At 61.7% G+C, this 27908-nt stretch overlaps 3 protein-coding genes and 1 long non-coding RNA gene across 9 annotated transcripts in view; 3 read left to right on the forward strand and 1 right to left on the reverse strand.

Moving 5' to 3' along the window:
• Positions 1-2360, forward strand: part of ELL (elongation factor for RNA polymerase II) — a 66139-nt gene extending 63779 nt beyond the window's left edge. The window contains exons 12-13 of one of the 2 annotated variants that reach the window (XM_073220310.1): positions 254-287; positions 1254-2360. In XM_073220310.1, coding sequence (XP_073076411.1) covers positions 254-287; positions 1254-1444 — 225 coding nt within the window. In that variant the 3' untranslated portion in view covers positions 1445-2360. Of the gene's footprint in view, positions 1-253 lie in introns of both variants that reach the window. The other variant, XM_073220311.1, reaches the window with a different exon arrangement.
• Positions 2361-5289: 2929 nt separating this feature from the next.
• ISYNA1 (inositol-3-phosphate synthase 1) lies at positions 5290-8634 on the forward strand. Of its 2 annotated transcripts, XM_017674485.3 has the most exons (11): positions 5290-5406; positions 5513-5641; positions 5784-5945; positions 6299-6431; positions 6524-6717; positions 6900-7049; positions 7128-7343; positions 7455-7619; positions 7718-7831; positions 7972-8189; positions 8332-8634. In XM_017674485.3, the coding sequence occupies exons 2-11, from the start codon at positions 5522-5524 to the stop codon at positions 8531-8533; spliced, it is 1674 nt and encodes a 557-aa protein (XP_017529974.1). In that variant the 5' UTR covers positions 5290-5406; positions 5513-5521; the 3' UTR covers positions 8534-8634. The 2 variants fall into 2 exon arrangements, with proteins under 2 accessions (XP_017529974.1, XP_073076413.1); XM_073220312.1 differs by lacking the exons at positions 5290-5406; positions 5513-5641; positions 5784-5945 and adding an exon at positions 6090-6203.
• A 210-nt stretch (positions 8635-8844) lies between these two features.
• On the reverse strand, positions 8845-24024 carry SSBP4 (single stranded DNA binding protein 4). 4 transcript variants are annotated; one of them, XM_037003802.2, is made up of 18 exons: positions 23656-24024; positions 16388-16460; positions 15939-16000; positions 15766-15850; positions 12349-12438; positions 11857-11922; positions 11592-11651; positions 11436-11505; positions 11202-11269; positions 11040-11107; positions 10709-10754; positions 10581-10616; positions 10428-10482; positions 10282-10352; positions 10121-10199; positions 9737-9765; positions 9412-9635; positions 8845-9200 (listed from the first exon to the last, which is right to left on the reverse strand). In XM_037003802.2, exons 1-17 carry the CDS (start codon positions 23712-23714, stop codon positions 9426-9428), a joined length of 1227 nt encoding a protein of 408 aa, XP_036859697.1. In that variant the 5' UTR covers positions 23715-24024; the 3' UTR covers positions 8845-9200; positions 9412-9425. The 4 variants fall into 4 exon arrangements, with proteins under 4 accessions (XP_036859697.1, XP_036859699.1, XP_036859698.1 ...); XM_037003804.2 differs by having other exon boundaries at positions 9528-9635; positions 23656-24022; XM_037003803.2 differs by lacking the exon at positions 11857-11922 and having other exon boundaries at positions 23656-24023.
• A 715-nt stretch (positions 24025-24739) lies between these two features.
• LOC118969444 (uncharacterized) lies at positions 24740-27539 on the forward strand. The gene is made up of 2 exons (XR_005057372.2): positions 24740-24951; positions 25726-27539. It is a non-coding gene; the product is annotated as an uncharacterized lncRNA (long non-coding RNA).
• The last annotated feature ends 369 nt before the right edge of the window (positions 27540-27908 follow it).

A 27908-nucleotide genomic window follows, 5' to 3' on the forward strand; every position in this document is an offset into this window, starting at 1 on the left:
CAAGGCCCCAGCCAGGTTTCATGACAGTCTGGCCTGCGCCCCTCCCCCTGACCGTGACCGGTTCCCGGGGTGGGCTGCCATCCCAGGCCTCTGGCCCAAGGGCAGCAGGGTCCCTTTCATTATGTGGGTGCACTGTGGCCTGCAAGCTGGCCAAGTGGGAGCCAGAGGTGGCCTGTGGGCTGGTATGCTCCTCACAGGGCCGCCTGTCCTGGCCGTGCTCCGGGATGTGACTCAGCCCTCTGCTCTCTTGCAGACCAACACCAACTACAGCCAGGAGAAGCACCGCTGTGAGTACCTGCACAGCAAGCTGGCCCATATCAAGAGGCTCATCGCCGAGTACGACCAGCGGCAGCTGCAGGCCTGGCCCTAGTCCGAGGCCACAGGGCAGGAGGTCCCTCTCTGCAGGCCAGGCCAGCTCCCTTCGCCGGGCTGACCCTCCTGGATGGCGGGGAACTGGGAGCTGGTGGGGGGCAGCTACAGACGGGAAAAAGATTTATTTAAAAAATAAACACAAGGAAGACACGTTCATCTGAGCCAGCAAAGCCGGCTTTCAGGGGAACCCCTGCAGACCTGGTGCCCACAGGCCACAGACCCAGGTGGGGTGGCCGGCGCCTGTCCCATGGCCCAGCGCCCCCCACACCTCCTGAGTGGCTGCCATCCAGGATGGGCTTCTCACTGGCCACAGCCCAAGGGGCTTCAGCTTCCCCTTGGCTGAAGATGCAGAGGCCAGCCTGCTGCCTTTTCTAGTTTTATACAGAGACAGCCACTTTTAGCTACTGCTTAGGAGACTCCAATCTATTTTTGTACGAAAGAGAAAGCATCTTTTTTCTAAACCTGTGCCTCCCCGCCTTGGCCAGCCAGGGTCTGGACGCCGCCCTGTGTTCTTCCTGCAGTATTACAGATGCCAGTCCAGTTGTTCCCCAAGCTCAGGAGAGAACCCGTGAGGCGGCTAGCCAGGCACTCCAATCGCCAAGCAAGGGCGGGGTCTCTGCTCTGAGTGGGGGCAGGACAGATGGACCCCCAGTGCTATTCTGAGAGAACTCCAGCTGCCCCTGGAGCAGCAGCTGGGAGCCTCGGAGCAGAGCCCTCTCGGTCCTCCGTCTTGCTATTTCAGGCCCCCAGCTGTCGGGTCACAGGGAGGAGGCGGGGGCGCTCTGCACTGCAATCTTGCACTTGGTAGCAACAGTGTTGGATTTTGTTTCGTTATGTTCTCAATCTTCTCCTTTGCTGCTGCTTTCCCTTCGGCACTGTAGGGACTGTCGGTCTCCGTGCCCTTGACCTCGCACCATCCCTCAATCCAGTTGGGTCCTGGAGTCTGGAGTCGTCTTACAACAGAGCCACCGTGGGGTTTGCACTCAGGGAGGAGCTGCTAGTCTGTGGGGGCCCCACCGAAAGCGAGCTCAGAAAAGGCATGGGCTCCACGGACACCCCAGTTGCTGCTTAGTTGCTGTGCCTAGTCTAGCGTTCCCCCAAGGCATCGGGGGACCGTGTGTGTGTGTGTGTGTGTGTATGTGTGTGTGTGGGGGGGATTGCCTCACCAAGGTGCAGTGGGGTCTGAGGCTTGTGTTCACTTTCAGCGCCACATCCAGCGAAGCCACCACAGGAAGGCAGTGGGGGTGGCTGCAACTCCACGTGGGGCTCACAGGGGTCACTGTCAGCAACATTAATGAGGCAGGGAGAGCAGAAATGCTCACATAGATGCATCTTTTTCCAAGCCATGGAGGTGTCTTCTAATGGCTTCCCAAAGAGCAGGCGCCCGCGTGGGGCACCCATCTCCCTCTGAGGGACCCCAGGGGTGCCTGGGCACCGAGATAGACCCTTCGTGTTCAGATAACTGTTGTGTTGTTTTTCATTTGGGATGGAGTTGGGAGCAGGGTTGAGCAGGCCTTGGGGTGCGCACAGCCCTGTTGTGTACGTGGCAGACGGGGTGCAGTGGGATGACTTGATGAGGTCCTGGTCCTCTGCCCTGGGAGCCAGTTCCAGGGACTCGCAGCTGAATTTACTTTCTGTTGTTGTTTTCTGTTCTTTGTTGTTTTTCTCCTCTTAAGGAATTACAAAGCTAAGAAAAGTTTTGTGCTTTTTAAGTTGATGGACAGAAGTTCTAGCTGATTAAATATGGTCTAACTTATTGATACTGTGTTTTTTCCCCCTTTTAATATTGTACTGTGGAGAAAAATATTTTGAGCCATGGAGTTGGTGTTTACAAGAACTTTTTCACTTTTGCCAAAATGTTACAATTGAAAGGCATTCACATCTTCAGTTTCCTAATATTTTCTTAAAAGATCTAGTGTCCTTTTGTACACTGAACAAGTGAATGCTGATTTTTCAACCTACAATAAATTTCAGTGAAGCGAACCTGGCGCCCCGGCTGTGTGGTGTGTGTGTGTCTGTCCCAGCTGGGAGCAGCAGGGGTCGGGGGAGGACACCAGTCGCCTTTGGGGGTGGTTTGGGGTCAGAAAGTGACTCAGTCCCAGGGGGCAGGGGGACACAGAGAAGGCCGCCTGGGTGGCCTGCCAGAGCTGCTGCCCAGGAATGAGGCCGGTAGGTGGCGGCTGACCTGAGGTGGTGGGCCCTGCTGTGCCAGAGTAGGTGGCCAGATGGCTAGGTCATAGGAAAGGTAGGAAATGGCAGAGGGGCTGGGAAGGTGGAGCCAGTGGGGAGCTACTGGTGCAGGGCAGGCAGAGCCGAGCCAGGGATCTACCTGGCCTCCCACAGTGCTAAAGTTGCCGGGACCAGGGCCCCGGGCCCCGTGGGCTTGGGGAGGGCCCTCCCTTGTGGCTGGCTGGTGAGATGGAGGCAAGGGACAGACAGCACTATTTTGTTTTAACTAGGCAGGCAGGCAGGCAGGCTGGGTGGGGCCGGGGCACAGGGTGGGGATAGGCACTGAGGCTCAGGGGAGCCCTGTAGGCTGGGGTGGTGTCATTTGTTCCAGGAGAGGTGCTGGAAGCTGGAGCCAGGGGCCTGCCCTCCAAGGACTGGGTGGGGCAGGTGCTTATTTTAGAAAGGCAGAGAATAAGATTGATGGAAGAGGGTCAGGGGCTGGGGGTCTTTGCTGCCCTGGTGATCTACTGGCCAGTGGCCTTGGCCTCGGAGCACCAGGAATCCAAGGGGTGCAGGAGGCAAGGTCAGGCGAACCCTGGGGGCAGAGTGTACCCTGCTCCCCAGGTGGCCTGGCTGTGCTGTTCTTTCAAGGGACAACATCTCTGTTATCACACCCAGGGCCCCAGGGCTGGGGCCTGCATCCCTTTGCCTGCCCAGCATGCCTCAGCGCAGCCCACCTGCCTCCCCACACCCCTCATGACACCCGCAGGTCCCTAACCATCCTCCCTGCGCAGAGGATGCCACAAGCCCAGCTCCCTGGGGGGCCCACAAGGGTCTCCCCACCCTCACAGCCTGCCCACGCACTCCTGCCACTTAATGGGCAACCCCTGTCCAGCACCCTGATCCCACAGCCCTGCCCTTGCTTGCGGGGCCTGTAGTCTGGTGGGGACTGGGTCCCCAGTGGCTCACTGCCTGCCCCCAGGCACCACACACACCCCATGTCACACACCTGGGCAGTCCCTGCGACCACCTTACAGCCCCAAACAACTGCTGGGTGTAGAAACAGCCGGAGGCCATGTCCCTCCCAGCTGCCCCCAGCACAGACCCTCCTGGGAGTCCACCAGGGCCAGCTCTGCCCCCCCACCCACCTGCTGGCACCTTCCACAGGCTACCTTGTGAACAATGGGGTTTCCCGGATGGACCTGGGGCCTGTCTCATCTTTTGGCACACACTCCCATGTCACAAGCTCCCTTTGAGCCTCAGACACCAACTTGGTGTCTGACAGCTGGCATCAGGCTCCACAGGTGGTAGGGGGCTTGGTCCTGTAAGACTGCCCCCAACTTCAGACAGCAGCCACAAGCCTCTGGCCACCCGCACTTCTGACTGACTGGATATATATCGGGGTCCCACAACCACTCTCAGGCCTGGTAATTGGCTAGAGTGGCTCCCAAAGAGCTCAGGAAAAAGCTTTAATAGAGGAGGGCAGGGAGTGGGGAACAGTGTGGGGCTTCCACGCCCCCTCCAGGTGAGCCGCCCTCCCAGCACCTCCTTGTGTTTTCCTGTCCTCCTCAGCCCTCGTTGTTGAGGGGTTTCCGTGCAGGTGGTACTACACAGGTATGATTGAGTACATCACTGGCCATTGGTGATTGAACTCCATCTCCAGTCAGAAATTGGAGACAAACCCAAGTATTTATTATACCATATTCCTTGTCCTCAGCTCTAAGGGTCCAAGCTGGTCCCCAAACTGCCTTCCTGCCCCTCCCACCTGCTCATATTTTCATCTGACCCTGAACCCATTCCCCCAGCTTTTTGCCTGGGCAGCTCTTTATAGCTCCTTGATAAGAGCTATCTTCACTTCTCAAGACCCCTTCTAGCTTTCCTGCAGCAGCTCCTCCAGGGAAACCGCCCTGCCGGCCCTGCTTCTGAGTAACCTGTGTCTGGGGCGCCCCAGTCCACTGCTGACTGTCCCACTTTGGAGCCCCTTGGGGGCAAAGCCTGGGGACAGAATCCTGGAGCCCCCAGGCCCTCAGAGCTTGGCCTTGACCATGTTGTTCCCTGCGAACGTTCCCAACTATCCACCTTTTGGGCTAGCTCCAGTGATGGTAACTTTCCAGCCGGAGGAGGCCGCTTGTTTTGGAAAGTTCCTGGGGGAGCCGCCCCCGCCCGCCCGCCGGGTTCCCACGCTCCCTTATCGCTGGGCGCTAGCGGGGCTCAGGGCTGTACCGGTCTAGCTCCGCCCCAGCTGGCGAGCCTTGGTCCTGCCCACCCGCTTCCCTCTGAACAGCACCTCCCTCCAGCCTGGCCCTGCCAATCCTTCCTGCTACAGGTCGGGAAACCGTTGCCCCCACGTGTGAGCCCCGTAGGCGGGCAGGGGTGCCTGGTGGTTACCACTGCTCAGGAAGACCGAGGAGGAAGCAGCCTGGGCTGGAAGGGTAGCTTTGGAGTCAAAACTCTGTCTCGTCCTCTGCCTTGGTTTCCCTTGCAGTATCTTGGACCTAGGTATTCTCCCATAGACCCAGCCTCCCTGCCCAGCGCCACCTCCCGCTTTGTGGCTGGGGCCTGGCGCTCACTTGCAGCCTTAAGGTCCTCTTTTGTAAAGGAGGGATAAACGGCCTCGCTGCGGCCGGGGTCTTTGGTCTATGCGGATGTTCGTTGGCATCCGGCGCGGTAGGGACCCAAGAACCCCGGGGGCACCTGTAGGGTCTGCCTCGAACCCGAGCCCTAAGCCGGCACGCCCCTCCCCCTGCGCGCCCCTCCTCCCCGGCGCGGGTGGGCGGGGCGGGGGCGGAGCCGCGGCTCTTTTCTCCGGAGTTCGCGCGCGCTGAGCTCTAGCATTCCGCCGCTGTCCGAGCAGTCTGTGCGCCGGTGAGTGCGGCCCCTGGCGGGGTACGGGCTCCCCGGGGAGCGAAGTCGGCTCGGCCCGGCTCCTCTGGTGTCCCCGCTGACCCCCTTGTCAACCCCGCGTCTCCAGCTCATCGCGATGGAGGCTGCAGCCGAGTTCGTGGTCGAGAGCCCCGACGTGGTCTACGGCCCCGAAGCCATCGAGGCGCAGTATGAGTACCAGACGACGAACGTCAGCCGCGAGGGTGGGGTCCTCAAGGTAGGCTGTGGACCAGGGGCCCGTGGGGATGGGGAACCAGGGAGCCGGCAGGGGGTGGCAATTGCCCAAGGTCTGCGACCCGGTCCCTGCAGAGAGGAGGTAACTGCCTGGGGCCCCGGGCTCACTGCGTCCCCGCCTCCAGGTTCACCCCACGTCCACGCGCTTCACCTTCCGGACCGCCCGGCAGGTGCCCCGGCTTGGAGTCATGCTTGTCGGCTGGGGCGGGAACAACGGCTCCACGCTCACCGCTGCCGTGCTGGCCAATAGACTGCGTCTATCCTGGCCCACGCGCACCGGCCGCAAGGTCGGGGGGTTGGGCGGGGCTCCGCAGGAATTTGTGCACGAGGAGGAGGAGGGGCCCCCAGGGGCGGGGCTCGGAAGGGGCGGGGCCTGGCTGCTGGCTGACTCCGGGGAGGGGTTTGCACGGGGTGCGGGGGAGGGGAGACTCCTCTGGGGTCTTTCGGGAGCGGAGCCTAAGTTGCCGGCTGGCTGCGGGGAGGGACCTTCGCAGCGAGAGCAGCTTCGGCTCGGTTTTGGAGCACTGGACTGGGGGCACCTAAAGGTAGGGCGGAGTTTGAGGATGCCCGGCGGGGCCCTGGCCAACTCTTGGCCCACGCTACGCCTGCCCCTCACCCCGCCTCGCTTGCCGCCCCCCAGGAGGCCAACTATTACGGCTCGCTGACGCAGGCGGGCACCGTTAGCCTGGGCTTGGACGCCGAGGGCCAAGAGGTGTTCGTCCCGCTAAGCGGGCTGCTGCCCATGGTGGCGCCAGACGACCTTGTGTTCGACGGTGGGCAGGGCCCTGGGCCGCGGGCGGGGTGGGAGGCGGGGCCTGGAGGGACCTGGGATCCGGGCTGGGCCGAGCATGAGGGTACCCCCCAGGGTGGGACATCTCGTCGTTGAACCTGGCCGAGGCGATGCGGCGCGCACAGGTACTGGATTGGGGGCTGCAGGAGCAACTGTGGCCGCACATGGAGGTCCTGCGTCCGCGGCCCTCCGTCTACGTCCCCGAGTTCATCGCAGCTAACCAAAGCACGCGCGCCGACAACATCATCCTGGGCACACGCGCACAGCAGGTGCAGCCCAGCCCCACATCCTTTATTCCCTGCCATTTTCCCCGCGTCATCTCTGTTTTGCCCTCCGTGGTCGCATTCTGAGGGTCCTGGCCTCACTTTGCCCTTTGGTGAACTGAGTAGGCCAGGCCTCCACAGGTCAGGGGGCCTGTACAACCTGCTTCCACCTTACTCCTTACTCCCAGCTGGAGCAGATACGCAAGGACATACGCGACTTCCGATCCAGTGCTGGATTGGACAAGGTCATTGTGCTGTGGACAGCAAACACAGAGCGCTTCTGCGAAGTGGTCCCAGGCCTCAACGACACCGCTGAGAACCTGCTGCACACCATCCAGGTGGGTGCACCCCAGGGGTCGAATGGGGTCAGCACCAGCCCCAAAGGACCCTTTCTCACTGCCCAACTATACCTGCAGCTGGGCCTGGAGGTGTCGCCTTCCACCCTCTTCGCCGTGGCCAGCATCTTGGAGGGCTGCGCCTTCCTTAATGGGTCCCCACAGAACACACTGGTGCCTGGCGCAATCGACCTGGCATGTCAGCGCCGTGTCTTTGTGGGTGGAGATGACTTCAAGTCAGGCCAGACCAAGGTCAAGTCTGTGCTGGTGGACTTCCTAATTGGCTCTGGCCTCAAGGTGCGTGGGCCTGGGTTGGGTGCACAGCTTAGGTGAGGAGTCCTGGACCCCGAGCACAGGGCTTGTGCTCTGTGGGGCCTGCAGCTGCCTTGGGGTCCCTTGTTACCACAGACCATGTCCATTGTGAGCTACAACCACCTGGGCAACAATGATGGGCAGAACCTGTCGGCGCCACAACAGTTCCGCTCCAAGGAGGTGTCTAAGAGCAACGTGGTGGATGACATGGTGCAGAGCAACCCAGTGCTCTATGCACCCAGCGAAGAGCCTGACCACTGCGTGCGTGGGGCCTGGGGAAGGCAGGGTAGGGGTGCAGGGCTGGGGCAGCACCCAGCAAGGGAGGGCAGGAACCCCTCTGACCTCGTACTGCCCCCCAGGTGGTCATCAAGTACGTGCCATATGTGGGCGACAGCAAGCGTGCTATGGATGAGTACACGTCCGAGCTGATGCTGGGTGGCGTTAACACCCTGGTGCTGCACAACACGTGTGAGGTGCGGGTCTTGACGCAGCAGGAGAGGGGCCACGCGCTAGCCTAGCCCACCTCACTCTACTCCCACCCACCTGACCCGCTAATTCCCCAGGACTCACTCCTGGCCCACTAGCCCTGCCCATCTCCCTGACTGCCCTGCAGGACTCGCTTCTAGCCTCGCCCATCATGCTGGACCTTGTGCTGCTGACCGAGCTGTGCCAGCGTGTGAGCTTCTGCACCGACGCTGACCCCAAGCCGCAGGGTTTTCACTCGGTGCTATCGCTGCTTAGCTTCCTGTTCAAGGCTCCACTTGTGCCTCCCGGCAGCCCCGTAGTCAATGCGCTCTTCCGCCAGCGTAGCTGCATCGAAAACATTCTCAGGTGTGTTCAGGCTTTCGAGTCCCCAGCCTTGTCCCAGGTGTGCATTCATGGGGCTGTGCACAGGGCCCAGGCAATTGTAGGCTGCGGGAGTGGGGGGCCGCCGGCTGCGTGTGGCCCTGCTGAGCCCCGACCCGTCCCTCAGAGCCTGTGTGGGGCTCCCGCCCCAGAACCATATGCTTCTGGAGCACAAGATGGAGCGCCCTGGCCTCAAGCAAGTCGGGCCTGTGGCCACTGCCTGCCCGGTGCCTGGCAAGAAAGAACCAGTGCCCACTGCTCCAAACGACTGCATTGGCGAAGCCAACGAGTACTCGCAGGCTGAGGTGCCCCAGATGCCCACCACCTGAGGCCATGGCCATCCTGCTCCCACATAACTCCTTCCCCCATTCACCCCAGACCCGACCCTTTCAGCTTCCTCTGAGACAATAAAGCCAGTGCTAGTATCGTTCTCACCTCCACTGTGGGTTTCTGGTGCCCGCGACCTGAACCTAAGCACCTTCGAACTCCGGCCCTATCGGCATTCTTCCCCTAGTAGACTCCGGCCTACCCTTCAAAGCTCTGCATACTTTGAACCTTCCAGAATCCCCGGCGTCTCTACCGGCCCCAGGTTCTCTTTATCAGTGTGGCTGCAGGCCGAAGTGAAGAATCTGAGACCAGATACCAAAAACCAAAACCAAGTTACATTTATTGATAGGGCCCCCCCAGCTGTCCAAGGGAAAGGTTCCCCAAGAAGACCCCCTGGGCAAAACAATGGCTGGAAGGGCCCACACAGGAAAGAGCGTCTTTGAGGTCCTTGCGTTTTTTTATAAAATGACAGTCCTTCGTGCGGGGCCTCCCAGCTTTCCAAACTTGACCAGGAGTCCAGCTGACCGAGATGTGACCTCAGACCCTCACCCGGCAGACCACCCGACTCTCTGGGCTTTGTCCGGGACCGGGCGCTGGGCAGAAGCCAAGGCTGCCAGTGGGCAAGGGGCTTCTGCCCCATCACACACTCATCGTCATCCCGGGCGAGTACTGCGGAGAGACGAGGGGGTGGCGCGCGGGGGCGGGCTCAGCTCCGGCCTAGACTGGGACCCGCCCCCCGGAAAGAATGGGGGGCGGGTTAGGGAGGGGAGGGGTCAGGTGGGATGCATCCGGAGGCCGCCCGCCCTGGGGGCGGGTCCCAGGGTGGGGATAGGACAGGGAAGGGGGGAGGGGAGAAGGGTGCCGCGGCCGCCCCCCCCACCTGGCCCGCCGCGGTCACGGTCTTGCTCTGGCCCCCCGGCCGCCCCGCCGGGGCCTGCCCGCCAGGCCCCTCCGGCCCGACGCCGCCGCGGGGGGGGAGTCGACGCAGTCGCTTACACTTTCGCTCGGGAACGGGTGCAGGAAGGTCCCGGCGGCCGCCATCTCGCCGTCGTCCCGCGGGGTGCCGGGGGCGTTGCTCAGGCCGGCCACGGCGCCGGGGGAGCTCTGAGGGCAGCCGCCGTCAGCGGGAAACCCCCACGCCCCGCCCCCTGCGCGGCCGACCCCGCCTCCCGCCCTGCCTTCCCGCTGGTGCGGGGTCCCCTCACCTTCGGCAACCCGTCCACGTCGCCCGAGCCTGTGGACCGACAGACGGCGGACACGCGGCTCAGACGCGCCACCGCCGGCCCGTCCCTTGGATCTGGAGCCAACCGACCCTCCCCGGCCTTTGCCCGCGGCCTCGCCCCCTCCGTAGGCTCAGCCGCCGGGGTCCCGGGCGGAGGGTCCAAAAGGGGTCAATACTGGAGGTCGGCCGTCCCCATGGTCTAGTTACTGGACCCTCCACACAACCCCAGACCCTGTCACTGAACCTCCCAGGGGGGCTTCGATCCACTGCCCCGACCGCTGCACGGAGAACACAGGTGGAGAAACGGGAGACCGCCAGGGGGCGCAGGAGGCTCGCAAAGCAGCCTGGGGGCAGAACACCTACTCACCCAGGGATCCGTTCACGTGGTGAGGTTCCATCGCACTCATAGCGGCCATGGGGCCCTCCGGACCCGGCCCGAGCGGGAACTGCGGGCAGAGTGCAGCATGGGCCCCGGGCCACCAGCCCGCACCCAGGGTGGGTCATCCCAGCCCTCAGCTCCCCACTTACGTTAGCCCTGCCGGCGGCCGGCCCGATGGGGTTCATGACGGTGTACATATTCTCGCTGGAGTTGGTGGAGTCTGGCGGGGAACAGCACGGTGTGAGGGTTTCTCCCTAGCATGCCCCTCCCCCGCGCCGCGCCCAGGCTACGGTACCTCCAGGGCTGGGCATAATGGGTGTTCCAGGCGGTCCACCTCCTCCTGGGGGTCCCTGCACAGGGAGGGACAGAGCGGTGAGGAAGGTCCTCCATGTGTCACCCCACAACCACTGCACCCCTCTCGGAGTCGGGTGGCCTCGGCCCCACTCACCGTGTAGCTTCCCGGGGAAGAGGAGGAATAGGGGATCTGGGGAGAGGGGCAGATGTGAGCAGTCCACCCCTCTACCCCCACACCCCCAATTCCCCTCACCTTTCACCCCCCCCTTTCCCGATACTCACCGAGTTGCCACTGGGGCTGGCCCATGGGCCACGCACTCCGGGGCCCCTAGAAGAGACGGTGTGTGGGCCCTGGGGCGAGGCCAGGGGGCGCACAGCTCCCCACCCTGCCCCACGTGCCCCCAGCAAGGCTCGCAGACGTAGGCTGATGACTGGCTAACTAGACACGGTCTCCGGCCAGCCTTCGCTCCCCGTCCTTCGGACCAATTTCCCCGCCCAACAGTGGAATGAACAACATCCAGGCTGTGGGTTCCGGGTCGCCCCAGCGTATCCATCCCCCAAAGCTGGGTAATGGCCGGCATGGATACAATTGCGGGGTCTCTGAGGGCCTTACATGTTCATGGGGGGCAGGCTCGGGCCAGCGAGAGAGTTGGGTGGGGGCCGCATGCCACCTCCGTAGCTCTAGGAAGGCGAGAGGGCCATGAGGGCAGGCCAGAAACGGGAGGGGGAGGGGAAGGCCTCTGAAGTCCCCCACCACCCAGAGCCCAACCCTTACCTGAGGCCCGACGCTGGCCATGCCCCGTGGAGGGGTCACCCTCTGCATCGGGCCCAAGCTCGGATGTCCTGGGGTGGGGGCAGAACAGAGGGGCTCAGGCCGGGGCTACATACCCCCCAGTGTGGGCACGCACTAAGGGCTGGAGTCCTGCACGGTGAGACCGCAGGGACGTGGCGCTAGGAGGCGGGTCTTGATGAGTGGTGGGGTGACGGCGACTGGAGGCTCCCTACTCACCCTGAGCACGCGGGGAGGGGTCCATGGCACCAGGGAGGAGGGGCTGGGAGCCGGGTAGGCCCACGGCGGGCTGCGGAGGGGTTGTGGTAGCACTGAGTGTGGGTGCCACCACCCTGGCCCACCTCCTGCCTCCCACTCCCCTCGTCCCTCTCTCACCTGACTCGGCATCCGCAGGGTTGGCCGGGGGCCCCCTGGGAACCGCGGTGACATGAAGGGCTGGAAGAGGTGGACCGGGGATCAGCACCGCCCCCCACCAGTTACCCCAAGAAACTGCCTGGTTTCTGCGGCACCCGGGCCCCCAGCACTGACAGCTCCCTCCTCCAGGACCAGCCAGCAAACTGCAGCCAACGGGGGCCTGCTGCTTGCGAGTGCAGCGGGGAGGGGTTCGAGGGACTGGGGGTGGGATGTCACAGGTCCTTACCTGAACATGAGGCCCCATCATGGGGGCGTTGGGGTTGTGGGGGAGCAGCTGGGAGCCGAGGGGGCCCTAGGACAGGACCAGGTGGGTTGGGAGGGGTGAGGCCACCCAAAGCTACTGTTTCTGTGGCCCTGCTGGGCCTGGCCTGGGAAGGGGAGGCCATGGAGGCAGAAGGGTGGGCCAGCTATTGTGCTCACTCTTATGCAGGGCTGCGGGGCCGTTATGGGAAGGGTCACAAGGAGGACCCTGGCTCAGACAGCCACGCTGAGGGGCCCCTGCCCTCTCCTGCGCTGGAGCCCAAACCAAATCACCCCTTCCTCATCTGACCCAAAGTCCACAGACACATACCCACCACATGACCCCCATTTCCAGTCTGCCGGTCTCAGGGCCTCTCCCCATGTAAGACCCCCCCACCCATCACTGTCAACACCTCTGTCACCCTCCAACATATGCCCACCCAGGTCAGGGCACGGAGGACCCCAGCTCTGGCTGTACCTGGAAGAAGCCAGGTGCCATGGCGCCGGCTGCCATTGCGTCATTGGGGGCCATGCTCCCCATCACGGGGCTGGGGGCCGCTACAGTGCCCTGCAGGGGTGGAGGAGAGAGTTCATTCCTGCCCGAGAGTCCCCTCTTCACTGCATGGACCAGTATCGGAACCCGGGCCATCTGACTCTCTATCCACACATGGGAGGTGGCCTGGGGGGCTCTTGGAGAGAGAGCTTCTGTGTCCCCAGGCCCCACCCGCGACATGGCCTCCTTGGATGCACTGGGTGTCCTACAGCAAGGGCTCTGCCTTCTTTCTGCACCTGAGACAGTGGAGGTGGTCAGGACCCAGCCAGGCTGAGCCCACAGCTCAGAAATCTGGGAATCCCAACCCCTAGTGAGTTCCCAAGCCAGAGGGCTCCCCGGGTCTGAAAATGCTGTCACCTAGGACTGTGTGCCCACTATGTGCCTCACCCAGCTAGCAGAGAGCTGTTCTTTGGGTCTGAGACAAATGTCAGACACGTGGGGATGTGGTCCCCACTCCAGGCCCATCCCAACACACTCCATGTCCTTCTGGGTTGCAAAGCGGCTCAGCCAGACCCCCAATTCCACTCAACACCCCAAGTACACATAAATCAACCAGCATCTTCAAAGTGAAACTCCCTCCCAGAGGGCTCTTCCTTGGAGTTGTTGCACAGGCGGGAGGGGAGGGAAGAGAAGGGCAACTAGGGAGGGGTCTCCAGGCTTCTAGCCTCCCCATCAGATGGAGGAGGGAAGACAGGGGGCTAGAGAGGGGAGCTCCTGGTGGCAGCCCAGAGCTGGCAGAGGGGGCAGGCTGACAGGCCACTTCCTCTGGATGATTCCAAGTCCCACGCTTGTCTGTCTTTGGGGCCCGCAGGGTGGTAGTGGAGGCCTAGTTCACGGGGCTGATAGGATGCATCGCAGGACAGGGAAGGCAAGGACACCACAGGCTTTGCACAGAAGGGCAAACTTCTTCAGGGGTCCCTTGCCTCTTGTCTGTCTGCATCATCTGCCCTCCCCTGCTCCCTGCCAGACCTCAAGTAGAAACGTACAGTCTGTCTGGGTCACTGCTGTCCCTGGGTCTCGCATAAGCGAACACACAAGGGCACTTAGGAGTTTATGAACTGCAGCCACTTGGGCTGAGAGGGGTTAAGCATTTCGCCCAGTCACACAGCATTTCTTGCACTGTAAGAGCAGAGGAAAAGGGCCCCTGGGGTGGGTCGGGGCAGGGCCCCCAGGAGACAGCCCTCCCCTTTCCAGAGGACAACCTCTAAAAGACTGAGGGCCGGTTACAGGGCCCCAAGCTGGTGGGAACCTCCCCAGGCCCAGGGTGACTGAGGGCACCCCCAGGGCTCAGCGCAGATCATTTGAAAGCCCAAGAGACCCCAGGGGTAGAGGGACAAAGCTCTTAGCCCCCTTCCAAATTGCTGGGTCTCCCCCCTCCCCCGCTTCCACCTCCTGCCCTCCCGCAAACACGGCTTGAGGGCCCGGAGCAGCTATTCTTGCAGGCGCCCCCCTCAGCGGCTGGAGGGGAACCCCTCTGGGCCCTAGCTCTGTCTATGCCACAGGGAAGGCGGGAGGGCAGACTCCCTTTCCAGTCGCAGAAGGCGCCAGAGTATTTCCTGGTCGGGGAGGCTGCGCGCCGGGCTCCGGCCCATGAGGTGTGGGGGCGTGCAGGTGGGGCACTCCCCGCGACCCCCAACTCCAGGCCTAACCCTAAGGGGTTAATGCAGAGCCAGCCCATCCTCCCTGGCGGGTGGCGCAGGCTGGACTCCCAACCCCTCCCTAGTAGGGCATCCTCCCGGAGGCGGCCGGGCCCGCCCCGCGTTGCCATGACGATGGGCTGAGCGCGCACGCTTTTCCTGGAGACGCCGAGGTCGGTCCCTGAGCCAAAGCCGGAGAGAGCACTGAACATAGAGTTGTGGGGCGGGAGGCGTTGGGCAGGGTGCCCGCCACCCATTAGAGCAGCGGTCGAGCAGGACGTGCACCCGCGAACACAGGGTCTCATCACCCCGGGTCGCCAACGCCAGCGCCGTCTCCCACGACTCTGTCCGCTGTCATGGTAACCTGGCGTGCCCGGAGGGCGCGCTCACGCCTACGTAGAGCCCGCGTGCTTCAGCCCCAACTGCGCTCCCCTGAGACGCCCGAGCAAGCAGCATGCGGGTCTGGGCTGAGTGCGAACAGAGCTCGGGCCCCACCGCAGGGAGGCTGGGTCCGACCAGGGAAGGCCCGCGCACAGGCACACCCGTACAGAGCTCCAGACAACCCCGGGGCCCCAGTTCTGGCGGGACCGGGGCAGGGGGGCCCGCCCCAGGGCAGTGGAACCCACTGGGTTCAGCAGTGCCCCGAGCTCCCATGCACGCGCAGGCAGCGTGCGTGGAGCATCTTTGGGAACCCGGCGAATGCCCACCCCTTGTGAGCTGCACCAGCCCTTGCAGAGGCTGTCGCTCCGGTGGGGCGGGGGTGGGGAGCTCTCTGCAGGGAGGTGGTGCACGGTGTACGACCCCGGCCAGTTGCAAAGAGCTGGGGACAGCCACGCCCTGAGAGGCCCGAGGGGGCACAGCAGGGCAAATTGCTCTGGACGTGAAGGCGCCAGCTGTAGAAGAGGGGATGCCCAAGGGAGGAGAGAGAAGGGTAGGGAGGAAACGGAAGGGGGAACTCGCCTGGAGCTGCGCCGTGGGAAACCAGCTGAGTCGCAGTCTCCTCCTCCCAGACCCCCAAGCCCTCCCTGGCCTGCCAGAGACCTCTCCAAGAGTCCAGTGGCCAGGCCCAGAGCAAAGGGGATAAAGGCTCGGGGCTGCCATCTGCTTCCCCATGACAAGATGCCACCTACTCCCTCATGTTACTCCCCTTCCAGACAGGCCACAGACCCCCATTCAATGCAGAGGGACACTGAGGCCAAACAGGAGAGTCAGCAGCCCTGGCCCACCAAGCCAGGTCAGGGGCATGTGCCTAGTGCTTGGCCTCTACTGCTGGAGGGTGCATGGGCCCAGCAGCCACCCCCTACCACCCACCAGGGCTCCCACTTCAGAAGGCTTAGAAAAGCAGGGGCTGGAGGTTCATGCTGTGGTGGCTGATCCCCCCTCTCCCCCAAGGAGTGAGGCAGAGGGGGAGGCAGGAGCTGTGGCAATGTCTATCCCAGCCTCACCAGGGTTCACAGGAGGGGCAGGAGAGGAGGGGCTGGCCTCTGAGGCTGTGATGACCCTCAGGGACTGGATGCAGCGGAAGGAGCTTCCCTGACCCTGAAGAATAACCCTGGACCAAGTGGGGGGCACAGGGGTACCCCTGGAGTGACCAAGCTCCCAGGTCAAACCCCACAGACTGGCCCACGGAAGCCTGCCTCAGGCCATCTAGCTCCCCAAGGTCACAAGCACCCCCCCTGCCCCAGCCCCTGGGATGGGCACTCACGTAGTCCTGGAAGGCCTTGGCCTCATCTGAGCGCTCACAAGCCTCTCTGCGGTCAGGTGCGGCACAGTACAAGTCCCAGAACACACTGTGGGCAGGCAGCAGGGGGGGACGATGGCTTCCCCACCTACTCCCAGCCTCCCACTGGGCCCCACCCATGCCGGTCCCACACGCACCACCACCAGGAGTGCAGGAAGCCAGGGGGCTCCCCCAGCGTGATGTTCTTCTCCCATCGGATCTGCGAGAGATAGGAAAGGCAGGTGAGGGGGCCACTGCCTGGCCCAACCCCCTCCCCACACATCCGAGGCAGCCCCAGCCCAGCACAGTGCCCAGGGAAATGTGGGCTGGGGGACCACTGAGTGAACAGATGGTTGGGGAGGCAGGGGGCAGATTCTCAGATGGCTGTACAGATGCCTGGATGCCAGCCCTTCAGCCCTGACCCCAGCCCTCAGCCCCCAGAGCTATCACAGGGACATTTGTGCATCTCCCAGAGCCACCGCTGGTGCCCTGATGGAAATGGGGTGGATCGGACCCAGGGATATGAGTGGTGAGGAAGGGCTCCAGCAGGGCAGGGCGGGTGGGGGTGGGGGTGGGGGAGGGCACTGCCTGGAAGGGGTTGGCTTACCTCGGACAGAAAGGTCTGGGCTGATTTCTGGGCACCCACATGCAGCAGGTACTCATATACATACAGTGCCAACCTGTGGGCAGGTGGGGGCTGGCTCAGGCTCTCAGAAGGCCTGCGGACAGCCCGGAAAACCTCCTAGAGGGTTGGCTGGGAGTGGCTCAGAGGTATGGCACCTGTCTGGCAGGTATAGACAATGCGGATGGGACCCACCCCAATTGGCCTCACTTGCCACCACCCCCTCTGGCCCTCACTCCCCAATACCTGACCAGAGAGGGGCTCACCAGTTGCTTAGCCCAGCCAACTCCTACACATCTATCAACACCCAGCCTTCAAGCTCCTCCTCTAGATAGCACTCCCAGCCACCTAACTTCCAAGCCAAATTCTGCTCGATTTCAGTACCCCATGGATGTCCCTGGGGAGCTCTTCTGCCCAGAGAAATGGCTTGTGTGTGTCACTTCAGACTGTGTTGGGTAGGCCTTGTGGTCACTCCCAGCACCTAACTCACTCTTTGCCCTGTCTGCTGAGGAAGCAAAGGGGGAGGGCCTGAGGTATTCCTCCTCCAGGGGGCAAGAGACCCCATCCTCCTCAGCAGGACAGGCCCATCCACCAGTGGGGCCCCTGACCTAAATGTACTAATCCCACAAGGGAAGTTTGGGGAAGTGAAGGTAGGTGAAGGGAGTTTGGGCCAGCAGTGCCATTTGGCTGCCAAGGCACCGCCTTGCATTTGCCCACAGTGCCTGGACATGCCAACTCAGCCACTGCCCACCCCAAGAGCATGGGCCACCCCTGGGCCAGCAGTGCCCTCCCTGGGCCATGCAGGGAGTCTGGCCCATTTGCACCACCCTCCAGGCTTCTCCACCTCCAGCCTCCACTCCAGCAATCTGTCTTCTCCACCAGCTGGCAGAGGGACAACTCCCCAAGCCCCGGGATCATTCCTTGCGCAGACACTAATGCAGGCACCGGCGCTGGCCCCTCTGGGCTCCCCAGGGTCCTCCGGCTGCCGGGCCAGGCCCCAGGTGGGATGGTGAGAGGTCTGCATCCCAGACTGGGGCTGCACCTCTAGCAAAGGCTGGAGGCTCTTCCAGATGCCTCCCTGCTCAGCTGGCCACCCTCCCTGGATGAGGGCCTCATCTTAAAATAACCTTGCTTTGACTCACGCTGCTCTCCCTGGCCCTTCCCAGCTCAGCTTCCCAGTCTTCACATCCTGGCCCACCCCACTGCATGGCTCATCCACCGTCTATCCATTCAACATTCACCCTGCACCTCCTTGTGCCATGAACACAACAGACCCGTCCCTGGAGGCTACCTCCTCATGGGGAGAGAGGAAGCATGAAACGAAGAAGGGAAGTTGTATGGCAGGGCAGAAGGCAGTGTGTGCCCTGGGACAGGGCAGGTGGTAGGGACAGCAGGGGGTCGGGTGGGCAGCTGTCCCAGGGGGAGGCTTACTGTCCCCATGTGAGCTGTCCTGGCCACCCAGGCATAGAGGAGATAGACACAGGGCGGCCACATTGCTCCAAGCGCCTGTTTCCTACAAGGCTGGCTGCAGTCACACCCTCTTGGTCTCCCTGGTGCCCCTGGCCTCCAGGCTCACCTGTCCAGCTCACTCCATGCCCCGCCCCCTTTCTAGTGGCTTCCTGAGCTTTCTCAAGGGGCCTGAGTCCATCACTGAAGGAATGAATGGGAGAAGCCCCAGCCTGCCCTCCAACCCCCTCCCTCCCAGCCACTTTAGGGATCAATGCAGAGGGCAAGGTCCCTTTAGGGGGGTGCAGGCAGGCTGCCTGGGGAGGAAGGGCAGCCACGTGGGGGAGGGCTGGAGGCTGCCCACCAGGGGCAGAAGGCTCTGCTCAGGGCTCGGGGAACTTCCTGAAGGTTCCCAACGCATCCACCAAAGGCTCCACACTACCAGCCCAGTGGATCCTTCCTTCCCTGTCTCCTCCTGCCGACTTCAGCACGGGGCCTGACCCAGGACGCAGGCCCGGAAGCCCCCCTCTGCCACCCCTCTGACCTCTGGGCCTGCTCCAGGCTCTCTCCTCTCCATGGGTGGCTTTCCCTTCCACTTTGGGGACATCATTCAGCTGCTCATGGGGCACTCCAGCCTGGCCTCCTGAACTCAGGATCCACCGGCCCAGCCTCGACACGCCCCCACCCCAGCTTCCTCCTCTCCCACCTCCCCTTACCCCCACTCCATGTGGCCCAACTTGGGTGGTCTGGCCATGGCTCGGGAGCACATGCATGCATGAAGACCCACTGGATGCCTCCCAGAGATCACTGCGCTTACTGAATTTAGGGAAAGAACTTAAGGGAACCAGCTCTCTCTCTGGATTCATGGCCCTCCCTGCCTTCCCACTGCACAGCTGGTCCAGGCCACTGCCTCTCTGACCTGGACTTCCACAGGTTACCCCCAGGGGCTGCTTTTCCCAGCCCCTAGAGTCTACACCCTTCCACAGACACACACACACAGACACACACACACGATGGTCCCTCTCCTCCTGATGACCTTTGCATATAGAATGTTCCCCCTGGTGTTGGGGAACTTCTGCCTAGGAACCTGTGTGGGTCCAGTGTCACCTCTCAGAGGCTTCCATCACACCTAACCTCACCCCACTCCATTGTCCCCCATCATCTTATTTACCCCCAACATGTCTGTGCTCACTGCCTGCAGCCCCTACTGGAACGTGGCTTTGGGAGGGCAAAGACTTGGCCTCTTTGCTCACTGCTGAGCTTACAGCAGCGCCCGGGACATTCGGGGCCCCCAGCCACCCAATTAGTGAACAGACCAACACTGGGCCCTTCCTAGGATGTCCAGAGGGTTACTGAGAAGGTGGTCTGGTAGGCACCAAAAGGTCAGTGCTTATTAACTCCCATGTTAAGAATCTGGGTGTGATCCAAACGGGAAAAAGGAGGAGCCGAAGAGGGTGCTCGGTCTGGCTCATTTCTCTTATGTGTTGGTACTTTAACTTTTACCAGGACTGAGTCTCAGGGAAGAATTGTAGGCTGCTGTTTTAGTTTGTTTTGGTAAAAAGTACTGAAGCCCGGATGTTTGGCCAGGTTGTTCTGGAACCTCTAGGGCCCTCCCCTCCTGGAGGGCTTCCAGTCTGGGGCATCGGGGCCTAGATCCTGAGCTAGGTGTCAGCCAAGGCTCTGGACCCAGATCCCCACCCCTAGCCAGGTCGGTAATGGCCTGCAGAATGAAGTACCCACCCAAAGGAGGGGCTCCTGCCGCACCAGGACAGGTGGGTGGGAGGAACACGTGACCTGCAGGGTATGAGGTGCCCAGACCTGGGGTGCTCATGGGGAGAGAGACAGGCCTGCCCAGGGAAGTGGTGACAGAACGTACAGCCTAGTGGACTACAATGGGGTGCTACCCCCTTAATTTTCAAGGATCAGTAATTACCAAGAATTACAGTAACTCCCCACCCCAGGATGCTTATGCAGCTGGGCGCTGGGAGATGCTACTCATGGACTTGTGTCACCTCTTCTCCAAGGGCCTCCCCAGCATACACAGTTCTTCCCCTCCTCTGGCACCCCTAAGGCCAGGCCTTCAGCAGTCTGTAGCTGGGATGGCAGCCATCCAACAGTTACCCCTTACCACCCCCCTCCCACCTGGTGGCCTGAGGGGTAACCCTCCCAATCACAAATTTGACTGCAACCTCCCTGCCTCCCTCCTCCACCTGTTCTTTTGTGGAGGCTCCCCTGGGTCCATCGGCTCTGCTTAGCCTCTAGGCCTCAGCTAGAAGGTTCCTTTCTTAAGAACCTCTTACCCATGTGTCCACTGAACAAGGATGCCCACAGCCACACTTGGAAGCCCCGCAAGAGACAAGACAGACGCCCGGTGATCCCCTCACTCACTAAGCTAAGGAACAAAGTACCCATGGCATGTGCCTGCCTCAAAACCAATTCTGTGAAGAACCACAAGGTGCCCAGTGACAGCACTGTGGTTGTCACTGATGGGATTATTCTAAACCAAACCACAGCACTTGATGTGTCCAGAGGACACACACAAAGTGAACATTTAGACACCCCACTACACAAACCACCACTGATGGTGGCAGAGCCTCTGGGGCCAAAGGGGGAGAGAAGCAAAGGGGATAAAGGGGCCTTTAAGTGTCCCTGTTGCCTTTGTCTTCTTATTTATAAAGCCCTGAAACCAACTACCGATGCCAGCGCTCAGGTGATGGGCGCTCTCAGTATTTCCCTGTGGGTTGGGAATGTTTATTATTGGACCCACTGCCCACATATCCAGCAAGCGCTCAGTTCTTTTTTGGGACAGGCTGGCCCAGACCTAGTGTCAAGATGGGGAGCCCAAGAGGGATCAGGGCAGAGGCCCAAGGAGGAAAGAGAGGAAGGGCAGGAGGAGGCAGGAGGGAAAGCAGGGAAGTAAACAAGCTTAGAGAATTGGGGGCCTTCAGCCCATTTCAGAGAGGAGGAAAGCGAGGCCCAGAGACAGGAAGTGGCTTGGGGGGCAGCTGCCCATGCAGGGTGCTCCACCTGCAGCCTCTCACCAGCCCTAGTGAGAATCCAGCAAGACCAGTGCTCTACATTTCAGAACCTGAAGTTCAAGCAACCGGCCTGCCTCTCCAGGGTGTCGGCCTCCACGCTTCTGAGAGCCCCCCAGCCCCGAACCTGAGAGCCAAGCAGGTGGCTTCCTCCCCAGGCCCCCATCCTATCCGTGAAATGGAGTACGCAACCATCTGGTATATCCCAAATGTTTTTGAGTAGAGCCCCATCTGTAAACCAACGCTTAGACTGGGCCCTCTATGAAAAATGGGTGCACACAGGATGGCTCTGGCCAACACGAGGACTGGAGAACTGGTAACATGATGGGACCCTGAGCTCTACATGAGGTGCCTCTGCAGATCCTGGAGTCCCCAACAGCCCCTGCTGGTGAGAGGGTGGATAGGAAAGGCGGAAGGGAGCCAGGAATAAGGATGACCCCCTCTTCCAGCCCTGCCCAAAGGCTGAGGCCAGGTTCAAAGAAGCAGAATCTCTCCTGGAATGTCCAATAGGGTCAAAACCCAAGCCCAAACCCAACCACTCCCGGCTCAAACCCATTATTCCCTCCTTCCTCTTGCTTCCATGGCCACTACCTCGGTCTAAGCTGCCATCAGCTTTCCCAGATAACTGTGCTTGCCCCCTGCAGGTCCCCTGGACTCTACTCCTGATCCCCTACAAGTCCCACTCCACAGAAGCTGGCATGCACTTTCTCTCTCTCTCTCTCTCACACACACACGCACACACACACATGCATATGCAAGTCTCCCTTGTGGGCAGCCCTACCCTCACCCTGGGCACAAGCCCAACTCCTCTGTCTGGCTTCACCTCAGGGCCTTTGCACTTGCTGTGCCCTAGGCCATCTGCTCTTGCTCTAGGACTCTGCACACCCGGCAGCCCCCTCATACTTTATTACCACACACGTCCCCACTTTGCTCTCTTTATACAATGTCTTGAGATCTTCCATCTGATTATTGGGTAACTTGATACCTGCCTTCCCTGCAAAGATGTGGACTTCTTCAGGGCCAAGGGCCTGCCTTCCGGACTACACCCTATCCCAGATCCAGCCCAGGACATGTCTGCTGAACAAATGAACAATTCCCAGTGGGCGAGTAGCCACCCCCAGACACAGCAACCAATGTATGAGGACGGCCAGTGACCAGGATCCCTACTGGCTGGTTGAGCATGCCTGGCCCACCCATGCTTCCAACTTGTGCATGAGCCATGTGCCAGTTTTTAAAAGTCTTCATGCTTAAGGGTGCTTAGAAATGGAACCATAACTACGCTGATGAGTACAAGAGCCCTGAAAAGGCAGTTATCTGCCTAGCATCTTCTGAAGAGAAGAATATCTTCTCCAAAGTAACCCAAAGCTGGGTAGAGACTCGACATTCGTCCTTGTGTTGGAGAGAAGGGTCCCAATATCAGCCCAGGCAGAAAAGGCAGGACAAGACAGAGAGCAACTAGCCCACATCCAAGGCTCTTCACTGCCCCGACGCACAAGTTCTCCTTTCCAGCTTGGCACTCAAACGGGACTCCTCCCTAATGACCCTGCCGCCTCTCTGCTCCAGCAGCTGTTTTCCCACCACATGCCACCCTAGGCAGTTCCACTTCTAGGATCCTGCAAATTGGTCACTGGCCATCAGACATCAAAAGCCTTTCCTCCTGCAGGCCGTTCTCCTTCAACAATTCTGCAAGCAGTTGGGTGCCCTTGCTGTGGGCCGGTCATAGTTCCCGACACTTTCCAAACGTTCCGGACCTAAGGAATGACACTGTTTACTAGGTTTGCATTTCTCAGAAAGCAAAGTGAGCTAGGAGAGGGGGTCTCCCTCGCCTGAAGCCACGGAGCAGCTAACTGGCACAGGCAGAAGGCAAGTGCAGGGACCCAGCGGCAGGCTGCCTCCCCACCAGAGATCATGCTCTCAGCGCTGGGTACCCCCCTGCCCCGCACCTGCAGGGTCTGGCAGTTAGGTACCTGTCTCCCTACCAGTCCAAGAGCACTTGGTACCCACGGCCCAGCGACACGCCCAGAATAGGAGGCGCCTCTGGACTCGGCCCACCCACTCCAGGACTGTGAGCGGAGTGGCCTTCCCAGGGGCCCCACCCAGCTGCCCGGGGCCAGGTGGACGTAAGAGAATGGAGCCGGCACCCCTCAGACCCTACTCTCTCTTCTCGGCTCCTCCTGAGGCGCGGTGGATCCCAGAGAAGCCGGTCTCGCCACCCACCTCAAAAATTCCCTGGAGAATACGGGAAGCAACACGGTTCGCAACCCCGCGCGCACGCGCGCCCGCAACCTTGCACGTCCAAGTCTCGACCGTCGGGGAGGTCTCGCGACCATCTAAGTCCCGCTTGCATCTCGCGTGCCTCTCAAGTCTCGCGCCCCTCGGGTCTCCAGTGCCCCTTCAACCCTCAAGACCTCTCCGGTCTCCCACACCCCGTCAACCTCGCGACTCCTTGTGCCCTTCACGCCCCCGAAGTCTCGAGTGCCCCTCAAAATCTCGCGACCCCTTAAGCCCCTCACGCCCCTAGGGTCTAGAGTGTTTCCATGTATCTCGCGACCTCTTCAGCCCCTCCGGTCTTGCGCGCCCCCTCAAATCTCGCGCCCATCGGGTCTCGCGGGCCCCACAAATCTCGCGACCCCTCGACCGCGCTCGGGGCCCGCTTGCCCTGCACCGCGCGCGCACGTGTCCCTCGCAGTGCCAGCCGCCGGCGGCGGCGGCGGCGGCAGGACCCACGAAGCTGCGCGGCCGCCGAGTCCCGCCCCCAGCCCACCGACTCACTTCTCGCGGGCCTGGTTGTCGGAGGGCACCGTTGAACCCTTTCCCCCCTTGGCGTACATGCTGCTCCGAGCCGCCGCTGCTGCCGCTGCCGCCGCCGCCGGAGCCCACACCTGTCAGGCGGCGCCGCGGGCCGCGCTCGTGGTCTCCATAGCTACCCTGCGCCCCGGCCCTCACCGCCCCGAGCCCCGCGCGGCCACCGCAGGCATCGTCCGCGCGGGGGAGCTCCAGACGGCCGAGGCAGCAGCGGCGGCAGCTTCAGCTTGGGCTCCGGCCGCGGGTTTTATTTTCTTCCTCTCTTCTCTTAGCGAAAGCTGTTCCGGGAAGCGCGCGCCCCCTCTTCCCGCTGCGCGCGCCCCCGCCCGCCTCCTCCCCGCAGCCCGCTGGCCCCGCTCTTAAAGGGGCGATGGCAGGCGCGCTGGTGGGTCCCGCTGCCGGGACCGTGGGCCGAGCGCGCAAGCGCAGTGCCCGCCGGGTAGTTGGGCGGGGGTTGGGCACGGCTGCACCAATTTAAGGCACGAGTGGGGACGGCAACTCGCGGCTCGATACTGCTGACCACGGCTACGTACACACTCCCAAGATAGGACCAGCCACCCAAATTGTACCCTCAGGAACACAACCACACAGTTGCAGCTACTCTCAGACACGACACAGGACAACTAACATAGTTCCATAAAGCCACAGGCAGTAACACTGGGTGTTATCACCTGACAGACCTACTCCACACTGTACAACTGAGAACACACATATACACTGCTGACCCAGGGACACAGTGTCATACACACAGAGGTATACACAGCTCAAATAGTGGCTATCACAGAACAGAGAAACACACAGACCACAGCTCACGGAGGCACACAGCCGCACGGAGACAGACACGCGTAGACACAACTATGCTACAGCTTCCAGCAGCTGCGGAAAGAGCCCACGCGGCTACTCGCAGTTTCCCGAGGCATACACGGACCTGGGGTCTCACTGAGCCACAGATGACACAGTGTCACACCGTCCCACAGCCTGTGGATACCCACAGCCACACACGCAACGCAGACACCATACAGGAAGCTCCTGGGATACTCGGGAGCCGCCCTGCACTGTCCCAAGGCCACCCTGTCTCAATAGGAGGTGCTGTGCGACTGCTGACTGGGTAACTCCTGCCTCTCAGCCTCAGTGTTGCCAGCTATAAGTGGGGTGCATGCCCCTCTGCAGGAGTCAGGGATGCGGGCAGTGGGCACCCCATTGTCCCTCCTGGGCCCTTCTCTCACCAGGGGCTGTGCAGAGGAAGTGGGGGCAGACACTGAGGTGAGGAACACCGCAGGGTAGGGGTGCCTGGGAGGGCTAGAGGCCTGTGTGTCAGGGTACCTGTGTGCTGTGTGTGCTGGACGTTTGTAGGCGGGCTGGGGGGGGGGGTCCAACTGTGACTCCAGGTCTGGATGTTGCTGTGTATGTTTGGCATAGGTACTCTTTTTTTTGCTATGCGTGACAAAGTGTGTGTGTGTAACGCAATTCCTGTGTGAATGCACGTTTGCGTCCTTGTGCGTGGGGTGGGGGGCAGGGGGAAGCTTGGCAGGCATCCAGTGAACGGTTGCCGTCCAGGCAGCTGTCCCTGGCTCTGCGGAGGTGGTTGTGTGTCTACAGCGGCTGTGCAGGCCGAGTGACGCAGCGCTTTGTTATGTGCACAAGTGTGTGTGAATGTGCGTGTGTGCGTGTGCCTCTGCGCGTGGGTGGATTGCTGGTTCTCTGGGACCTGTGTTTGGTTGTGCGCTCATGTTTTGTGTGTGTGTGTGTGTGTGTGTGTCTTAATGCGAGCGTCCCCGTTGCTGGACGACCCCCTGTTATGCCTCCCTTTTAGAGGCCGCCTCCCCAGCACGGCATCCACCCCATTCAGCGTTCTGGCGAGCAGGAAGTCGGGATCCGCTTGGGTTCCAGACGGGGGAAGAGGAAGGGAAGGGCCCGGCTGGCCCCAGCCCCGCCTCCATCCCGAGGGGCTCCGGCCTGGGTTGAGGGGGGAACCGCCAGCCCTTCCCACTTCCTGTCCAGCCGGTCGTCTCCACCCCCTGTCGCCTCCTCCCCCAGCTTCCTCTCTCGCGGGCCTCCGGTACCCCGGGCGGGCGCGGAGGATAGGCCCACCCTGCGCGCTGACGGGGGAGCAGACCGCACGCTTTCGTCGGGCCTACAGCTAGAGAATTTCGAGCACCCCGGGGCCTCGGGGGCCGTGGGAGTCAAGGACACCCTCCTCGTAATACCGCGTCGCACCACTGCTCTCCAGCGCCTACTCCCAGCGAGGCACAGAGAGGCGTGGCTCACCAAGTCACACAGCATTTTGATGACAGCTGTGACTCCGGGCTCTGCAGACGCTCCTCCTACCACTCCAGGCTCCCGCAAATCCCCGTTTATCTCCCAATGCTCTGTGGCTCCCTAGGATTCCGCACGCTTTGGAATCCCTTGCCGTCTCCGAGCCGCGTTGAGTACCCGCTGTGTGCGGGGCTCTGGGGACCTAGCTGGGACACGTTGCTGCTGCCTGTGGAGCAGAAGGTCTAATGGAGAGAGTCAAAAACCGGCGAGTCATTAGGGTAATTTCAGGGAGTGCTACGTGCCGGTCAAAGCCGGGGAGTCCCGGTGGGCTGGACGGGGCGGCGGCAGGGTCTGCGCGGCTCCGCGGGGAAGGCGGAGGTACAGGAAGGGAGCGGGGCGGAGGCGCCCGCGGCCCCTCCCGCAGCAAAGAGGGAGGCGCGACGGGTGGGAGCGAAAGCGCAGTTCTCATGGCAACCGGGACGGATCTCCAAACAACCTCGGCGCCTGCGAAGAAGTTGGCCTAAAGGGAGCGCTGGGTCCGGGCTGCGTGCGGGAAGCGGAGCCGCGCGCACATCCCAAGCAGGGTGCACGCCACGCAAAAGCAGAATCTACAGCGAAGGACCCCCGCCAACCCTTGCAAGGGAAAGACACGGGGAGGACTTTTTTTTTTTTTTAAAGGAAAAGGGGTGCATCCCAAAGATCTGAAAGCGGAATGTCCAGACTGCAGTCAGAGCAAGTGCAAAGGCCCTGCTGCCGGGTAGATCGAGGTGGCATGGAAGAGACGGGGGTATTGCCCAAGGACAGAGACCTAGGTAGACTGGGGTCCTGGGCAGTGCCTGGGAATTGGTCTAAGAGCTGGGGGGCAGGTAGCCAAACAGAAAGGCTCAGGGTCAAGGCTGGCTCCCAGACCTGCCACTCGTCCGCGGGCTCCTGTGCGCCCCCTGTGTTGCGGTGGGGGTCGCAACGCTGAGCAAGTCTCTGCCTGATGGGACCACCGACGCCCCCAAACCCCAGCTCTGCGGGGTCCGGGCAGTGCGTAGACCAGCCCGAAGCGGGCTCTGATTGTAGGGAAGGAGGGGGGCTGCCCGGAGGAGGGGCCGTCCATCCCCTCCTCACTCCCTTCCAGCCTTAATATTCTTGAGACCTGTCATGCCCTTCACAGGCCAACCTCCCAGCCTCTGCACCGGCAGTTCCGCTGCCTGAAGCTCCCTTTCTCAGGCTCCTGACCTGACTTTTTCTGGCTCCTTCTTTGGCCTTTGGCCCCAGGAGTTCCTTTTCTTCCTCCCCCGCCCCCTCCTCTCCCCACTAACCCACCTCCTCCCCCTGCCCCTCCCTCACCTTCCCTGACGATCTCCCTCCGATCGCTGGTTCTACACTAGCCTTGGTTGGACTGGTCACTGTCACGACAAAATGGTGTATCAAGTAATCTGTTGGCAGCCTCTGCTCCCACTGAACGTCCCCTCCCTGCGGACCCTGCGGTGGGGTCCAAGGAATATGTTACATGAGTCGTGGGGAGGGCTAGTGTGGGCTTTCCTGCGGATGGCGTTTCCTCTCCACAGGAGGTGGAAGCAGCCCCTCACATTCAAGTGGGGGTCTGTGGCGGGGCCAGGATCTGAGCTGGCAGGCCCTGCAGCCCCTCCCCAGCTGTGCATGGGAGGTGGCCCACAGCTGGGGTAGGGTCTGTACCATGAGACGTTCCCTCTCAGAAGCTGTAATTATGGGTAATTTTCGAACTCCAACACAGAAATTAAAACCCAAACAACACGGGAGGGGAGAAGCCACACCAGCTGGTGAGCACTGATGCGGGCTGGGGCGTTGGACGGGGTTCCAGCCTAGACCTGGTGGGAGCAGTAGGGCCCCCAAGCTAGAGGTGCTGGGGGACAAAGGGGCATGGGCAGAGATGAGGTAAGAAACTAAAGGAAACACAGTTTTTTATACTCGAGAAGAGTAGGGCTTTCCAGTGA

This window comes from Manis javanica, chromosome 13 (genome assembly GCF_040802235.1).
Source record: "Manis javanica isolate MJ-LG chromosome 13, MJ_LKY, whole genome shotgun sequence".
Lineage (NCBI taxonomy): Eukaryota > Metazoa > Chordata > Mammalia > Pholidota > Manidae > Manis > Manis javanica.